The 16,370-nt window shown below is 39.0% G+C and overlaps 1 protein-coding gene across 1 annotated transcript in view; it reads left to right on the forward strand.

Moving 5' to 3' along the window:
- The window catches only part of tanc1b (tetratricopeptide repeat, ankyrin repeat and coiled-coil containing 1b), a 129,644-nt gene that overhangs the window by 57,921 nt on the left and 55,353 nt on the right, over positions 1-16,370 (forward strand). Inside the window, exons 5-6 of the mRNA XM_059342545.1 lie at positions 9,851-9,984; positions 12,236-12,425. Coding sequence (XP_059198528.1) covers positions 9,851-9,984; positions 12,236-12,425 — 324 coding nt within the window. The remainder of the gene's footprint in view (positions 1-9,850; positions 9,985-12,235; positions 12,426-16,370) is intronic.

Raw genomic sequence — 16,370 nt, forward strand, 5'->3', positions numbered from 1 at the left:
TTTACTTTACAACTGCCTTTAATCCACACAAAGGCAGTCTATGTATACTCATAAACGAAGTCTTAAACTGATTTATAAAGTCGTGCTAAGTGAGAAAGTTGCTCTCACTGATAGTCATGTGAAGTCCAATGGGACCAATTAATAAACTGGGTTGATAAAGACAAATTAACTATTAAAGCAATGCTGCTGATCCACTACACTCATTGTTTCTGAATTAAATTTTATATTTATTAAGTTGTATTTTATCCATTACAAAATTACAAAAGACTTACCAAGCCCATTTTCCTTCTCATCAAACTATTTACATCAAGGCGGTCCTATAGTAGAGTTAACCTATAGCCTATATCTAATAAACTTCCATGGTCTGACTCTAACTTACAGCTTTTATGTTTTTTCTTCATACTTCATACAGTTTTCCAATCAGGACTGTATCTGTGAAATGGGCTGTTAGCCATCTAGTTCGTCAACAACTTTTCAGTTCTGCCTTTAACTTATTATTAGTAATTCAATCTGTCATCTAGTTACTATAATCTTGACTAGAAACAGCTAATTTTGGATTAGTAGACTACTACAGAGGTCTACACAAGTGGTTACTTGTAATGGTGCTCCACTATGACTCATTATTGGACCACGAAAACACTCTTTAAATTTGATTATGTTTGAATTTTGACCGAGATATGCACTTATAGGGACATTCTTAGTTCAAAAATAAACTCCCTGACAGACAAAATGTTATGGCGACCCCTGAATTTATCTGAATGAAATGTTTGACATTTCTGTAATGCAATTTGTTAGTCATCAGCCCTCAATTTGCCGATATGGATATCTCTGGGAGAGAAGAAGGAGAATGCACACACACATCCATAGATACAGTACATCTACAGTCAAAGTTTGTGTGGATACATGTGTGTGACTAACCTGCTGGTAAAAGAGGCAATGATCATTAACATGAAACAAGGGCAGAGCTAATCTCTGACCACTGCGAGGGAAGCCAGCGGGTCTTGCTTGTATTCAGCCCGTTGTCCGCTTATCTCGGGAGACAGGTAGACCACTCGCAGTCAGAAGTGCTCCACTGCTGATAGCAGTTTAAATCAAGAAACCATAGCAGCCCTCTTTCATGCTTTCCCTTTCAGGAATGCGTGACAGCTTGATAAACAGATAAAGCCCCACACTGACCTCTGTCTTTGGACCATGTTGACTGTTTCTTTTTTTCTTATTTGGTATGGACCAGAAAGTAATGTTCCCATTGTAAGACGGTGTTATCAATTACATATGAGGTGCATTAATGTGCTTCTTGACCTGGGGATGATTTCTATGTTTCATTATGTGTCTAAAAAGATAAAAAAGAAATGTTACGAGAGAGAAACTAGAGAACATAACCTAGAGACACAGCTGCTACACTAGGATACATAGAAGAATGGCGGTGTGATTTATGTATTTTCACCATTATATGAGCTCAGTTGTCTCAAGGGTACCATGCCACCAGTTTAAAAGTACATGTAATCTGGGATAGTTAACATTCATCTTCTCTTTTTTTTTGAAAGAGACACACAGTACTGCAGCACTTACATGGCCTTGAGCCCGCAGTGGGAGGCATACACCATAGTGACATAAAATGCAGTTGCACTAAAAGCACAGTAAAGCTATTACTGCCTCCAAAAGTATATAACCCAACCGTTTTTCAAAAGAAAATCCTTGGGGAGAAAGTGACTTGCAAAGCTAACTTTTAAACAGCACCTCCAGTATGTTGCCATCAGTGACGGTGAGACTAAGCAAAAAAAGAACAGTTACATTAGCAGAGTGGGTATGCAATGTCACATTGAAAGCAGTGACTGATTTCCTGACACCCTGAAGGCACCACTGTCCATAGACACTTTTAAAAAAGGACTAAAAAATTTCCTTTTCAGCAAAACCTTTGGTTCCTCCCGTCCAGATGTTTTTTAGCTTGTGTGTGTATGTATGTATATATGTCTACTTTTTCTTCTGTTTTTAGCTGTTTTATCCTTTTTTTATATACCTTTTTAATTAGACTGCTATGCTTTTAACCTGTAGCACTTTGAGATTTCCTTTAATGTAAAGTGCATTACAAATAAATGTATTATTATTATTATTATTTTTTTTTTTATTATTATTATTATTATATAGCTTTATCCAATCCAATCCAATCCACTTTATTTATATAGCACAGTTTTAGCAAACACAAGGTTTCCAAAGTGCTGCACAAACAATAAATAGATAACACAATACAAAGAGTTGTAGTAAACAATAGAACAGTAAAATGCAATAAGATAAAATAAATTAAAAATAGGATAAAAATAAATAAAATAATGTAAAATGTACTGCCCGCACAAAATAAAATATGCATGTATACAAATAAAAACAAAAATCATAAAATCATAAAATCAACAGCTTTAGATCAGATCAACATAGGAGCAGTGGTGGCCCAGGATAGAGCCTGTGACTAGTTTTGATCCACAATCTGGTTGGAGAAATCTGTCAGGAAGGCGAAAGAGCAGCATGTCCCTCCCCCAGTACTACAGCTGAAGTGTCCTGGAGCTAGACACTTAACTAACAGTAGATGAGACTTTAATTGTTTTGAGCAGATAGGAATAAAAATAAAGGTAAAACAATAATTACAGGTGCCAGAATTTAATTTACGTGAGCCACATGTGCTTTTTTTTCTCCCTGTCATATTTATTATGACCTCAAGGTATGTGGCTGTCATTGCTGTCGACAGACAGTAAAATGGTAAGGAGTGATGAACAGGCGATGATAACATTCATAAATGAAACTGGTCCCAGGGTTAACCATTTATCTTTACTAGACAATTGGCCTGTTGTTTCATGTCGTCACACTTTTAAAATAATCACCATCAGTCATTTCTTGTCAAAATTGTTGTTGTTTTTTGCCTAAATCATCTCCTCATGACGCCGGTCACCTATGGTAAAATCCCCTACATCTTCAGCTGATCAGATCATGTGATTTTACCCCTTTAAGATAATGGCCTATGTCAAGTGTGTGACTTAGCGTATTTATTATGCCTAAGTCAAAATAAAATATGACTTAGGCAATTTTTTGAACATGCCTTTGTGACTTAAGCAAGCATGGTAACACTTTATTTTAAAGGTGTCTACATAAGAGTGACATGAGCGTGTCATAAACATGACATGGGATGTGTCATGAACATTAATGACACTTTGAAGTAACATTAATGCTCATGATACTTGTCATGTCATGTTTCTGACAGGCTTGTGTGACTCTTATGTAGACACCTTCAAAATAAAGTGTTACCATATCTTGCTTAAGTCACAAAGGCATGTTCAAAAAAGTCATTTATTTATCTTAAGTTACATCATTTACACACAGTGTTATTACTATGCCAATAGCCATCCTTTGTTACATCCTTTTTGAGTGAACTGATCAATAAATGTCATATGTTACACTTTTGGTGAAGTTTTTTGTGTTTCCTGCAAAACTTGAAAAAATGACTCACACAGTCATTCAGTTGTGAAGAGGTTGATCAGCCAAAGCCAAGGTGTAATTCATATAATTGCAGTATAATGATAAGCTTAGCTCAGACTTCTCCACTTAGGGCATGTGGTATGTTTTTATTAATATTTGTATGAACACAGAATGCTGTGAAAAAATGTGCTCTTGCAAAGTGAAGGTTCTGTCTCAGTGGGTGGAATTGCAGTGATTTTAATTTGTGTTGTTGGTGCAACGCATTGATTTGCAGACAGACCACTGCCTGGAGATATTGGTATTGATGTGGCCCGTGAGCCTCAGTTTTGGCTTGTAAATGTTGTGTATGTCACATAGCCTGCCTTTCCATCTGTTGTGTATTTATGTCAGATGATAAAGGTCTATCAGAGCCCCGGCAGCAGGTCCAGGGCTACTGATTGGTCCTCAGAGCCAGGTGGGTTTAAGTGGTTTTGAAGAACTAGCGATGAATATACAGCTGTGAAGAAACACTTTGTTTCTACATGTTACAAGCCTGATCAGGTACAAATACAGCTTTCTTGCACTGATCTGTATGTTGCATCTATTTTTTCTTTTCTTTTTTACTAGTAGTTGACCGATACGGGTTTTTTAAGGCCGATTCTGATACCGAAAACTTTGACATCAGTCTTAACTAATCCCCGATATGTGCTGCCGATTTTTTTGGGCCGATTTTTGAAGCCGATATTGCCTTTTCTCCCTCCATTTACATGATAAAAATGACACAATGATAACAAATGTTACACAAGTCTCAATTTAAGCAAACTGTGTGTGATTCTACATAGTTTCTAGTCCACAATGTTTATGCTTTTATGCCACGCTATGCCTTCGACAGACTCTCATAATAAAACACAAGCTGTCACTATCTGCTAATGTACAGTAGCCATCAATGTGTGATGTGCAAGGTGCCCCGTTAAAAAACAACAAACCTGGGACCAGTTCCCATTATCTGTACCTGTCTACTAAAAGTTGATGAAGCATGAAATATGTTGTTGTTTATTTCAAATTACTATTGACCCGCAGCCGACACTCACATAGTTGGTATCCGTCAAAGTTGAATTTAACAATGTTATGTTAATTCCTTATATAAATCTCAGTTATACCACTCTGTCAGCTTATAATGTTACATAAAAATGATATAGTAGAAAAGCTCATGAGTTCTTAAACCTCACAGTAAGGCAAAGAACTACAGTATGAACACTTACATTCAAACATTGTCAAAGCCATTGTAAAGAAAAAAAAAATTGAAGGTTGCCTCTCGTGCTCCAAGCTTTTGACACGTGTGTGTATTGTGGTGTGTGAGAAATTACCATTGAATGTTATAGCACTCTGTGAGGATTTAACAAGATGTGTGCTATAGTGTATAATGCATTGACCCTGAATCTATAAATCGGCATTCAAGCCTCGGCATTTGTTTGCACCAGTGGTTTTAAAAGGCTTCTGAAGCATTTACATGGGCAGGGTGACATTCTCTGTAAAGAACTGCTTTTCAATGTAAGGTCTTCTTACTGCAGAGTGTTTGCAAAGGAGAAGAAATGATGCAAGTACAGCAGCCAGTGTGTATTAGGCTGGCTTTCAGTTCTACATGGACAAAAGCTTCAGTTTATTCAGCGCGGAACCTTTAGGCCTATTTGATTATTGCACTGTTTCTTTTCAGGCCTGTGCAATATTTCAGTTTCTCAAAATTCAACTGCAGAGGCAGTGCAAGTGGCCTGAAGTCAGTGCCAACATAAAACATACACTGACATCAGAAACCAGGCAATGTCAGATGTGTGCCGAAGGGTAAACATAAATATGTGCTCTCTCAACACAGAGAGATGTGTTTGTCTGAAATTACTTTCAATACAAGTGTCTTGTCTAACATATTATTTTCTTGTTAAAGCATGTAGGCACATGGACTACACTTCTATGTCTACATGAGTAACATGTGCCAAGCCATAATGGCCTATTCTTTTATGTACAGAAGCCTTTGATCGATTGTTGCCATGGTTTCTTCTTCTTCTTTTTGACAAAATTGCTCTTGTCGTTGTAGTAGACCAGCTGCATGCATTACAATCATGACCAGCATAAGTTTTCAAGGAAATTCAAGAACCTTTTGGTGATCTTAAATTAGTGGTGAATTAGTTCTCACCACTTGTGCAATCTGCCTGATTAGACATGCTTTGTATTTCCATATTTTAAATCAGCTACTTTCCCATGATAAGACAGCCAGTCCAGATGTTAAAATGGGTGTAGTGCTGGGATCACTCCAGAGTGGAGCGTACAGGAACACTGTACTGTATTGTCTTTGTTGTTTTCTTCAGCTTTAGGAGTAGTGGTCGAGCTCTCTTTGCCAACCAAAGGCAATCCTAAGTTCCTATGCTGCAGGGTGGGTTGTAGGGGGACAGTATCCTTCCCCTGATTTTGTGTTGGACCACAGCAACAGAGAGATTCATCCCATGTGTGACAATAGGCCTTTGTCAGTTAAATATGTTGTTTGCATGCATGTGATTTGGCCTAGCCCTCCATGCTAACCAATGCTGAAACGAATCTTCAAAATAAAAGCTTCTGAGATGTTCTTGATACAAAAAACCCCCAGAGAGATATGACTTGTGGTGTTATATTATTGTTCTGCCAGTGACATTGTATTGAATAGAGCATAATGAAATCCATGATGGGACATATTAACTTTGTTTCTCCCTTTTGGGAGCACAGCTCTGTATTTATTGCCCTCACTGCTGCCACTGGTGGCTGGTTTGACATTGCTCACTATCTTACCAGACCGTTGACCTGTAACGGTTTTTCATTATTGTTGCAATATAACTTCCTCTGGCAAGTGGCAGCACCGGGAGCAATGCTACAGAGAAGATCTCTCTATGGACGAGTTGCAAGGCCACCAGGACAGCAGAGGGAAAACATTTCCTTCTCTGTGTAATTATATGTGCATTATTTAAAGGGAGTCTCTGGTGTATTACTGTAGTCCTTAACAGCAATGACTGGAAGTTGGTGGCTTTGATTACCGTACACCAAATGTATTATAGCTCCCACAAAGGTCTAATGCATGGGAGTCAAACTCACGGTCCACGGGCCAATTTCGGCCTTGTGACGATATTTTGTGGCCCCCACCTTGATATGAAAGTTTAATGTGAGTTTTATATGAATGGCACTTTACCGTGTTGTGTATGGAAGGTCCCTTTAATTACTTTTTTTGGTAATTTTGTGTCTTTTTAAAATAATTTTGTGTCTTTTTTTTGTCATTTTGTTTCTTCTTTAAGTCATTTAGTTTTTTTTTTTCCGTCATTTTGTGTCTTTTTTGGTAATTCTTTGTATTTTTTTGGCTTTTTTTTTTCATTTTTTTTTTCATTTTGTGTCATTTTTTTAGTAATTTTGTGTCTTTTTTTTTTGGTCATTTTGTCTTTTTTAAGTTATTTTGGTTTTTTTGTTATTTTGTGATACTGCCTCCAGCGGCCCCCAGGTAATTTGAGATTGAGACCCCTGGTCTAATATGTAACTTTTCCACATTAAAATGTCTAAAAATGATTTACATTATCTGAAATGTGTCCAACAATGTTCAAACCTAGAGAAATATGTCATTTTAATCAAGGTAATGGTCCATTTAGTTTGGTCACCTATGGATGGCGTCATGTTCCCTTTGCTCATGTGTTGTGGTTGTCTGCCAGAAGCTGTCATAAACTGCCTTTTATCAAGGTTCAAGCCACAATTTTATGATGCACTTTATAGATCTTGGTTATTTTTAACTATATATTTAACGATATGAAAGATTTTTGTCATCGGACATCTGGATCAGAGAAACAAGCTGAGCAGCTTGGTTCTCAGCCCCTCCTGGAAGTCCTTTATTCCGCTCAACAGCATTGGAAAAACGTTTTCAACTTGAAATTGCTTTTTTGTTGTTGTTATTTTTTCCCGGTTTTATCACCTGGTCTGTTTGTTTTGGAGAGGAGGAGACATCTTCGGATAATTCAGCTCCTAGCAAATACCTCCTGAAGGAGAAATGCTGCAGGAATCCAAACCGGGATAAGCTGACTGTAATAAAAGCATGAAAGGTGATGAAAACAACAACAAGCTCAGTTTTTTTTAATCGTCATGAATTAAAGAAAATTGCATGATGAGCGTTTAACATGACAAAAATCTTCATCATTGCAAAGATTGATTATAAGAAACAGCTTATTATCTTGATTACATATTCACAGTATTTTACCAGGCTGATAACCTCTTACCAAGATAAGAATTTTATTATTCCAAGGACCGCTCGTTAAGAGTTAATCCCCTCTTATTTCACCACCGCACTTTGCATTCCAAATGAATATATATTAAACTACACTGTAAACAATTGTCTTGTAAATTATGGCAGCAGGGTTGCCAGCATTCTACTGTTAATTTTACAGTTCCGCTACTGTTATCTACTTTACAGTATGGTACTGTGGTAAAACCACATACTGAATTACAGTAAAATCCTGCATTTCATTGATTTTTACAGTAGACTAAAACACAGTATAGTGCTGAAGCTATAGTTGCAATATTGTTGCAGTATACAATGCAGTCATTTTGTTGTAAATAGAGCATATTACTGTCTGAAAGCCAATTACTACGAATTAAGCGCTGTCTTCACTGTAACCTCAGAGTCATGAGTTAGTTAAGTAAAATAGAGCCATTAAAATGGCAGTTTTCTTACAGCAATCTGTTACAGTGTATATAAAAGTGCATCAAAGGAAGAATTGAAGAAGATCACCATCTCCAATATGATAATGCCTCCAATGTGACAAGTTCTAATTGAGGCTCCCCCAAAGTGTACAAGGACTTCCTTTAATTACATTTAAAGCATGACAGTAGCCACATTACAGCATTCAGTAGTTATGGATATAAACAGACAGCAAAATGTAATTTGAGTGAGAAAACAGATTTTGGAAAGTTTCACAGTAGAATTAAGAGGGCCAGTGAACCTAATCATACATTTCATCAGATTAAAGCACGTCGGCACAGAGGGATGCTGAAATTAGGAGTTGCAAAGTGAATGTCATTATTAGAAGTTTTCTTGTGGAAATTTACTGAAGAAGTGTTGTCGGTGGGTTGAGACATTTCATAAGTTGACATTCCTTGAGATGTTCTATACCTTCAGATGTCTCGACTACAATGCATGCATGCGAAATAAGATTAAAAGTTTTTTTGCTTGTTTGCTGCTTTCTTCAAAGTGCATGGAGGTAAATGGCTGGTAAAGCTGATTTTGTCACGGAGAAGTAGATGGTGACTCATGGAGGGATGGAGAGTAGCCTTTTTGTGATGAATTATCTGTATTCATTATCGAGGGGAACACATTATCTTGACGTTTCCATGCCAAAGATGTATGTGTGTGTCTGGTGGCTTGAATTTGACTTCATTGCGGCTTGGCAGTACATTGTGCCGTTGGACTTGTTTGTATTTAATCAGATTGACTGCCAACATTATTAATAACTGTGGAAGAAAGAGGGTGAAGGAGAAAATAAAGGAGAGAGGAGGGAAAGGTGCTGACAGAGAGTTGTATAATAAGCTTTTGTACCTTGGACATCTGCCTCTCTCTCTCTCTCTCTCTCTCTCTCTTGCTCTCTCTCTCTCTGTCTCGCTCTCTCACTCTGTGTGTGTGTGTGTGTGTGTGTCCTTCTGTCTGTTTGCCTGTTCAACCTCAGGGACTGTTGTGACTCTTCTCTTAATTACTTTACCACACCTCCGTTTGTGTCTTATTTCTAGCATATGCCAAAAAGCAATATGTGTAAACAGAAAGTAGATTGCAATTGATCTCTGCTTTGTTGATCGCACCCCAACCTTAAAATCATTCTCTAAAGAAGTATTAAGCCTTGAAAGTGAAGACTGCAGACAGTTTAAGCTGTGTTGGAGAAAGCCCGTGTCCACTCATTGATATTCAGAGGCTCTATGAGTGAGAGCTGTAAACAACCAGAAAGCCCTGGAATTGGCACTCGAGGCGTTGCAGGACACACACACACACACACACACAGTCTCTGCTTTCTTAACAATGCTAGACATTCACATGTATTCAGACTCTTTTCGAACACCAGCAGACACACATACACGGACACACAAGCCATAGCCCCCACCACACTCTCTCTCTCTCTCTTTCCCTCACTCCCTTGCTCTTCTTTCCTCCCCCTCTCCGGGTCTGCACCACATCAGCAGCAGCTGGAGAGTGCAGCATAGCATTTCAGAGCTGAGCCGAGGAGGGCAGGGCAGGCAGAGTGGCCCTGTGTGGGCCATCCAGCGGAGAGAGGGAATCTGCCTGCTAACGTTAAGCATTTCTCTCCTTCTCTCTCTCTCTCTCTCTCTCTCTCTCTCTCTCTCTCTCTCTCTCTCTCTCTCTCTCTAGAGCTGCAAGCAGAGAAACAACCAGGCTCCTCCTCTCCTGCCACTCAGGAACTGATGACAAGGCTGGGCTTTTTACTAGGAGAAGGGATCCCGGGTACGGCACGCATACCTATGGACGACAAGAATGAAAAGAAGGTATTTCATTTTCTCCCTCCCCTCCAACTCCCTCCCTCTTCCAGCAGCAGCTGCTGCCACTGCTGCAGCACACAGATAGAAAGATAGAAGAGAGAGAGAAAGGATGAGAGGAGGGAGTTGTGACAGTGTAACAGAAGAATGGATTTTTTTGGTTGCAGCTTGATTCATTTTTCCCCCCCTGTGCGTTATCTTTGGATGGGGATTTAGGAGGCACCTCTGGGAATATTTTTTTTTTTTGGGCAAAAAAAAACAACGGTAACTGACAAACTGTTTTGTTTGAGATGTTAAAGATGTTCTAAAGAAAGTAACTGCATATTTAAAATTGGCTGCATGCGGTTTTATTCTCTCTCCAGTGTGGTGTATGAGTCTCCCAGTAACTTGAGTGCTATTCCAGGGGCTCTTGAGTATGTAACAAGAGTGTCTGAGCCCCGGTCCTGAAATAGAGTTATGTTAGGTCTGAGCCTCAGTTTGTTTGGCCCGACTAATTAAGCTGGGGCTGAGCGAAGAGCAGAGCCCAGCACGCTACGCTTCCTTCATCTATCTCGTGGCTTGGACACGTTTTGACACTGAACCGGCAATTCTAGGAATGTGAAAGAGAAGTGTTTTATGAATCATGTTCATTAGTTGAAATCTTGGAAGTGTGGTGGTTTTTACTTTGTGCATGTGTAGGTGTGTGTCTTCAGAGCTCAGTTGGGGAGAACGTTATTGTCATCTGCCAGCAATTGTCTTTTCCTCCGTGCTGCTGTTTTACAACACGTCTTAAACTCAGCATGTTGTTTTTAGTTCAGCCAGACAGTAAATAATTAAATGTCAGTAAGCTGTTTGACTCTTATTTTGATTTGTTTGGTGGCATCAGCTCTGGGTGCAGCTCTAGGCTGGAAATTGCCAGGCAAAAACTATTGGCAAGCTGTTGCAAAAAACAAGTGGGACTTAGGAATAGGAAATGTTATATTGGTAATATTAGCATTCCACAAGTTGTTAATGATGCATTAAGCCATGAAGTATCCCTCTATTCTGCTATTTGTATTCATACAGCATGCCACTGCACAAACATGTAAAACAGCAACCTCAGTACATCTCAAATGACACGTTAGTACAACTTCTGCCTCAATTTGGCAAAGTGTTTGGTGAGTCTTACTATTTCCTGAGTTCAGTCAGGTTGAAAAGGAATATGCAGAAATACTGCAGTAATGTTGTTAACAGGACACATATTTCAGTTGTTTAACAAACTCACTTGTAATCAGTACATATATAAAGTAAATACTGTCGATGTTCTGTTGCCGAAAACAATTATTCATTAATTCAACATTTTAGTGCAGTAACAATTTGCAGTATTTGCAGGAGACTTTTAATCAGGTTAGGGATGTCTGAGTTCAGGTATAATGTTAGAAATGGTTTGTGGTGTTTTGCTGAGATTTTAATTGGATGAGTTTGTTTGAGGCAATGCACAGCCTTGTAGTAAGTGGTGCTTGAGAAGCCAACTGTGAGTGAAGGTCCCTTAGGCTACAAATATATCTGCAGCTAAGTTGCTGTGTTATGAATGAGGGTTGATTTAATTTGACCTGGGCTTGAACAGTGGTTTTTAATTGGAATATTAAATGTAGGGGTTAGTTTGTGTGCAGCTGTGTGAAAGCTTTGGCTCTTCTTAGAGTGTAGTAAGGATGACCTGCTTGAACTACAGTATATTGTGTGCAATCAGAGTACAGTTCAAGAAAGATGGGGAAACAGGACAAACCAGCTTTAATTTGGATTTCCACGGATGTCAGTTAAGTCAAACAAAGATCCAGCTGCTGTATGGTTGTCAGACAGGCTTGGTGGCGTGTATGAGAAAGGTATCTATTGTTTAAAAACAAAGTAGAGGCTTCTTCCCTTGTGAAACTCTCTTCAGGCTTATTTGGGTTCCTCCAGACATTAGAGTGTGTAATTCTCAAGCCTTGCTCCATTTACAGCGCTTATGCCCTTCAGCTTGTGTGTCATGCTCACATGTGAAAAGCTTGTTCAAGGAATTGTTTGCAGTGCCAGGTAAATAAATAGGCAATGAACTGCGATCAAATCAAGTATTCTCAATTCTCCTTCCAAATAAGGTTGGAAAATGATTTTTTTGTTGTGCTGTTCATGCTGAAAAAATGTGCACATGGTGCCAGCTGACAGTTAATGTGAGTCGATTTCATTCTTCATTGACATATTGATAGGTAGAGCACATTCTTGGTGTACCTTAACCTTTTTTTTCTCTATCTTTTCTTCTCGCCAGTGCTCTGTAACTAGCCAGGGTATCAGCCCCTGTTCTACACTGACCAGCAGCACGGCGTCTCCCAGCACTGACAGCCCATGTTCCACGCTCAACAGCACAACCAGCCGCCCCCCTCTCAGCCGCTCCAGCCCCTGTGGAACCATCACAAGCCCCAGCTCCACACTCGAGAGCAAAGACAGTGGGATCATAGGTGATTTTTTTGATTTTTTTTTTTTTTAATGATTTATTTCAAATATGCAACAACAATACAATAATAATAATGCATCAACAGGAGTCAGCCCTAGTGACTCCTGCACTGATAAGGCCGCCAAGCACTCTATAAAAATGCCACAACATATTTGAAAAGGGGTGGGAAGAAGTAAAAACTTGTTCAATCCCACCCCACTTCTTTAAACAATATTAACAGGTCAGAAATCAAAATCGAAACTCAAATTCAAAACTACCTGTTTCCTTTAGACTAATTTCTCATTTTCATGATATCAATTCTATGTATCAACACTTGCATATCTGTACACCGATACACTTAGACATACTTGCATATCTGTACTGTGAGAAATAACACTAGTTAGGAGGGAAAACTGAAACTAGCAGTAGCCATGTGCTTCCATGTTCCTAAAGGTATCCTGTGGAGGTTTTGCTCCGTGTGGTTTTGTTTTTTTACTGCATGATACGGCTCTGCACGACTCGATTCACTTCTTCGGTGCCTGTACTTTTCTCTTTTTGTTTCCACTGCGGATAGTCTCAGTCGATCGCCATAGTGATGCAGCGCTGTCAGTTTTTATCTTCAACGTGAAACTCGCTGAAACCTTTCATCGGCAATCAAAGCTGCCGTTTTTTCGCTATACACTTTTAGGCCAGAGGTGGAAATGTTGGAACTTTGTTTTTGTTGTACTGCATTTACATTTTAGACAATTTATTCAAACTCTACAGGAAGATGAAACATTCAACAGAGATTCACATCTGTAACAAACATATCATTAAGCATATCAGAATGTCTGTCAAATATCCTGCTTCAAACTGACTTTAATGTTTCAAACCACCTGTGGTGCCTTTGCCAAAATAGTCAGTAACCATGCTAGGAATGCCAGCGATGAGCCAAGTCAGCCGCAGATCCAGTGGGAAAACAGGCGCTGTGAATCAGAAGCTTTGATAGGAGCCAGGGTTGGTACGGGTGCTTGAAATCCTTGAAAATGCTTGAATTTAAATGTTGTATTTTCAAGGTTTAAAAAGTGCTTGGATTTTGGAGAAAGTGCTTGTAAATGCTTGAAATTCTTACTGTATTTATCTTGTAATCTGACTATATCCATCTATAGACTATAGATAATCACATGTTCAATGTAAAAGATAATGAGTAGCCTATCTGAAATGAAGACTGTTCCTCCTAAAAGTGTAATACTATCGCTGTTGGTATGGTTTAGTGAAATCTCCCCCTTTTAGTATGCAAGTACTCATCTAAAACATGCAATTTACAACAGGTGTAAGATGCTGGAAAAGATTGAAAATTTACCTTGAAAGTCCTTGAAAAATGCTTGAATTTGACCACTGCTAAAGTTTACGAACCCTGAGGAGCGACACTTACTCTTGCTATGTTTCTTGACTTCATCCTTGCTTGTGTTGTATTAACTCTCATTTGTACGTCGCTTTTTATAAAAGCGTCTGCTAAATGTCATTGTAGAATTGTAGAATTGTAGAGTAGCCCACCTCAGAGTACTGACTGATGAATGTAATTTACCTTGCAGAATATAGCTCAGCACCATTCTCTGCATATACTTAACTGTTATTATCATTACATTATTTCTTCTGTTTCTAATTTGAGAATGTTGAGAATGTTACCTCATATGCACTTTGTGATTTAGACCTAAAAGTGTCACCTGCGACACTCATTCATCATTTTGTTTAAAGGCATTTGTGGTTTTTTTGTGGCACCGAATAGCGTTTGTGACAGGTTCTATTCATCCTCTACCATGTGTCAGTATAACGAGTTTGTATAGAGCCGTTCTGGTACGAGAGAGCATTGAGGTGACAGTTGCCACAGTTTAACGTTGTATTGTATCTCTAGTAATAGCCCTGTAAGACATCTGGGGATTTACACAAGCTGACAGGAATACGACGCAGTCTATTGATATATTAATCTGTCTGCTGTACTCAGAAACCTTCCGGTGGCTTTACAAATGCGAGAAATTCATTCTGAAAATGGCTTTTCAATATTTGGAATGTAAATTCAATTGCGATTTGTAGACGTATGATCCTACAGTTACCCTCGGCTGAACTTAAATAATTTCTGAAAGCACTGGTAGAGTTTAGGGCAAAAGTTAATTCCCTTGTATGAACTAAGAAGGATATCACATTGTATGCCTATTTAGGTAAATAATTAACAAGAGTGTGTTTCAGTCTGAAGGAATGCAAGCCAAAGCCAGATATAACACAACAATCTGGATATCCTGTTCCGCAGACACTGATTACCATGAGTCAGTCATTCTGTCCCCCCAGAGCAGTATCATAGCCAGCTTCTCAATAATTTATGGAAGCTGTGATATATAGTATCTGGAGCTCCAACATGCTGCCACCCAGGATGAGACTTAGTTATGTGGCATGTGTTGTAGTCCATCTCACTGTTAAGCTGCTTCGCTTGCGTCAAATGAAAATGTATTTTGTGAGTATGACACATTGTGACGTTGGTCTGCAACATCCCACCCACCCGCCTTGATAAGACCGTGCAGGCATGAAAGAGAACAAAGCTATGTTGTGTCCACAAGTCAGATTCCAGCCGGTGATTAATGTTTGCTGTTCTTTGAAGTTTCACTCTGAACTCTGATTTCAAAAGCACATTAATTTGGCTTTGTGCTGCGTTAAAAGCTCCTTGGTGGAATTGGGGAGATTTTGAAATGTCTTAACATTTACAAAATAGCTCCCAAAGGAGTTTCTGCATGAGGTGGCTGCTGAAGGACTTATAATTGCCCTGTGACAATGTCCGTTACCAGCTCCTCAAATGGTAAAATGACATGCCCACCATGCATTTAAAGCATAGATCATTTTAAGAAGTAGCCACAGTGACCTCACCCATTATTTTATGGACTACTGATTTGAAGCTCCGAGTTTGACATTTTGGTCTTCGCACTTTTTGTATTTTGGAGACAAAAGTGACCATACTTGGACAAGAGGGTGGAGCTGGGGGATGTTGCCTAGGTTACCAGCCTGCTGTTGCCAGGTACAAATAGTACAGCAAGTGGTACCTGGTTTTACTTATTTTAGTCCAACGAGAATTCATTTCAAAATGTTTCCTGAGGTAATAAATCAAATGAGAAGTAGAGTCATTTTCTGGCCATTAGGAATAATAAAGGTTGGCTCAACTTTTAAACTCTCCACTTCTTTTTTGAATGAGTAACTAATCATGTATTCTTTGTCAGAGGCTATAGTTCAACAAGTTAGCAATCAGTTTAACCTCTTTTACAGCATGGTGGCTGCTAATGCCATGCTCAGAGCAGGGCTAGACGTGAATAACTGTCAAGAATGACTTTGTATTTGTACAGGTAAACAGCGCAGTAACACAAGCTCCAGGATGTGCTATATTAGTATTAGTGATGATGCAACGTGCTACGTCATTATGAAATCCAGATTAGGAGTGTGTGATGCAAACGCAGCCAGCTGGCCAGTCAGTTCCAGTCCTCTGACTGCGCTGATGTTTCTGTGTCCAGCTGCAGCTTGTGTGGCTTTGGCCTTCCTCTCACCTTTTAGGAATGTATTAGATGGCTGGGTCGGCCTGAGGGAGGATTAAAGGATTTGTTGTCAGTTAGCAAAACACCTGTCAGAACTAAAAAAACACAACAACACACAAAATCTTCACTCTACATTTACATGTGCATCTTGTGTAATAGTAAAGCATCCAGTTGTTGCGCTGTTTTATATTGGATCTTTCAACTGATGACCCATGAAAAGAACAAAAGAGATTCATCTAGGCTCAGGAAATGAATTCTACAAGCCTACGCCATCATGTCTTTCCAGTTTTCATTAGTGCAAGCAAACTATCTCTGTAAGTTTAAAGTCAGGTGGTGAACAGTGTTGATAAGGGCAATGAGGAAAAGCAGGGAGTTATACAAAGTTAAAAGTTCCATTACAGCTCAGTATCTCATTAGAG

Source organism: Centropristis striata, chromosome 10, assembly GCF_030273125.1.
Source record: "Centropristis striata isolate RG_2023a ecotype Rhode Island chromosome 10, C.striata_1.0, whole genome shotgun sequence".
Classification (NCBI taxonomy): Eukaryota; Metazoa; Chordata; class Actinopteri; order Perciformes; family Serranidae; genus Centropristis; species Centropristis striata.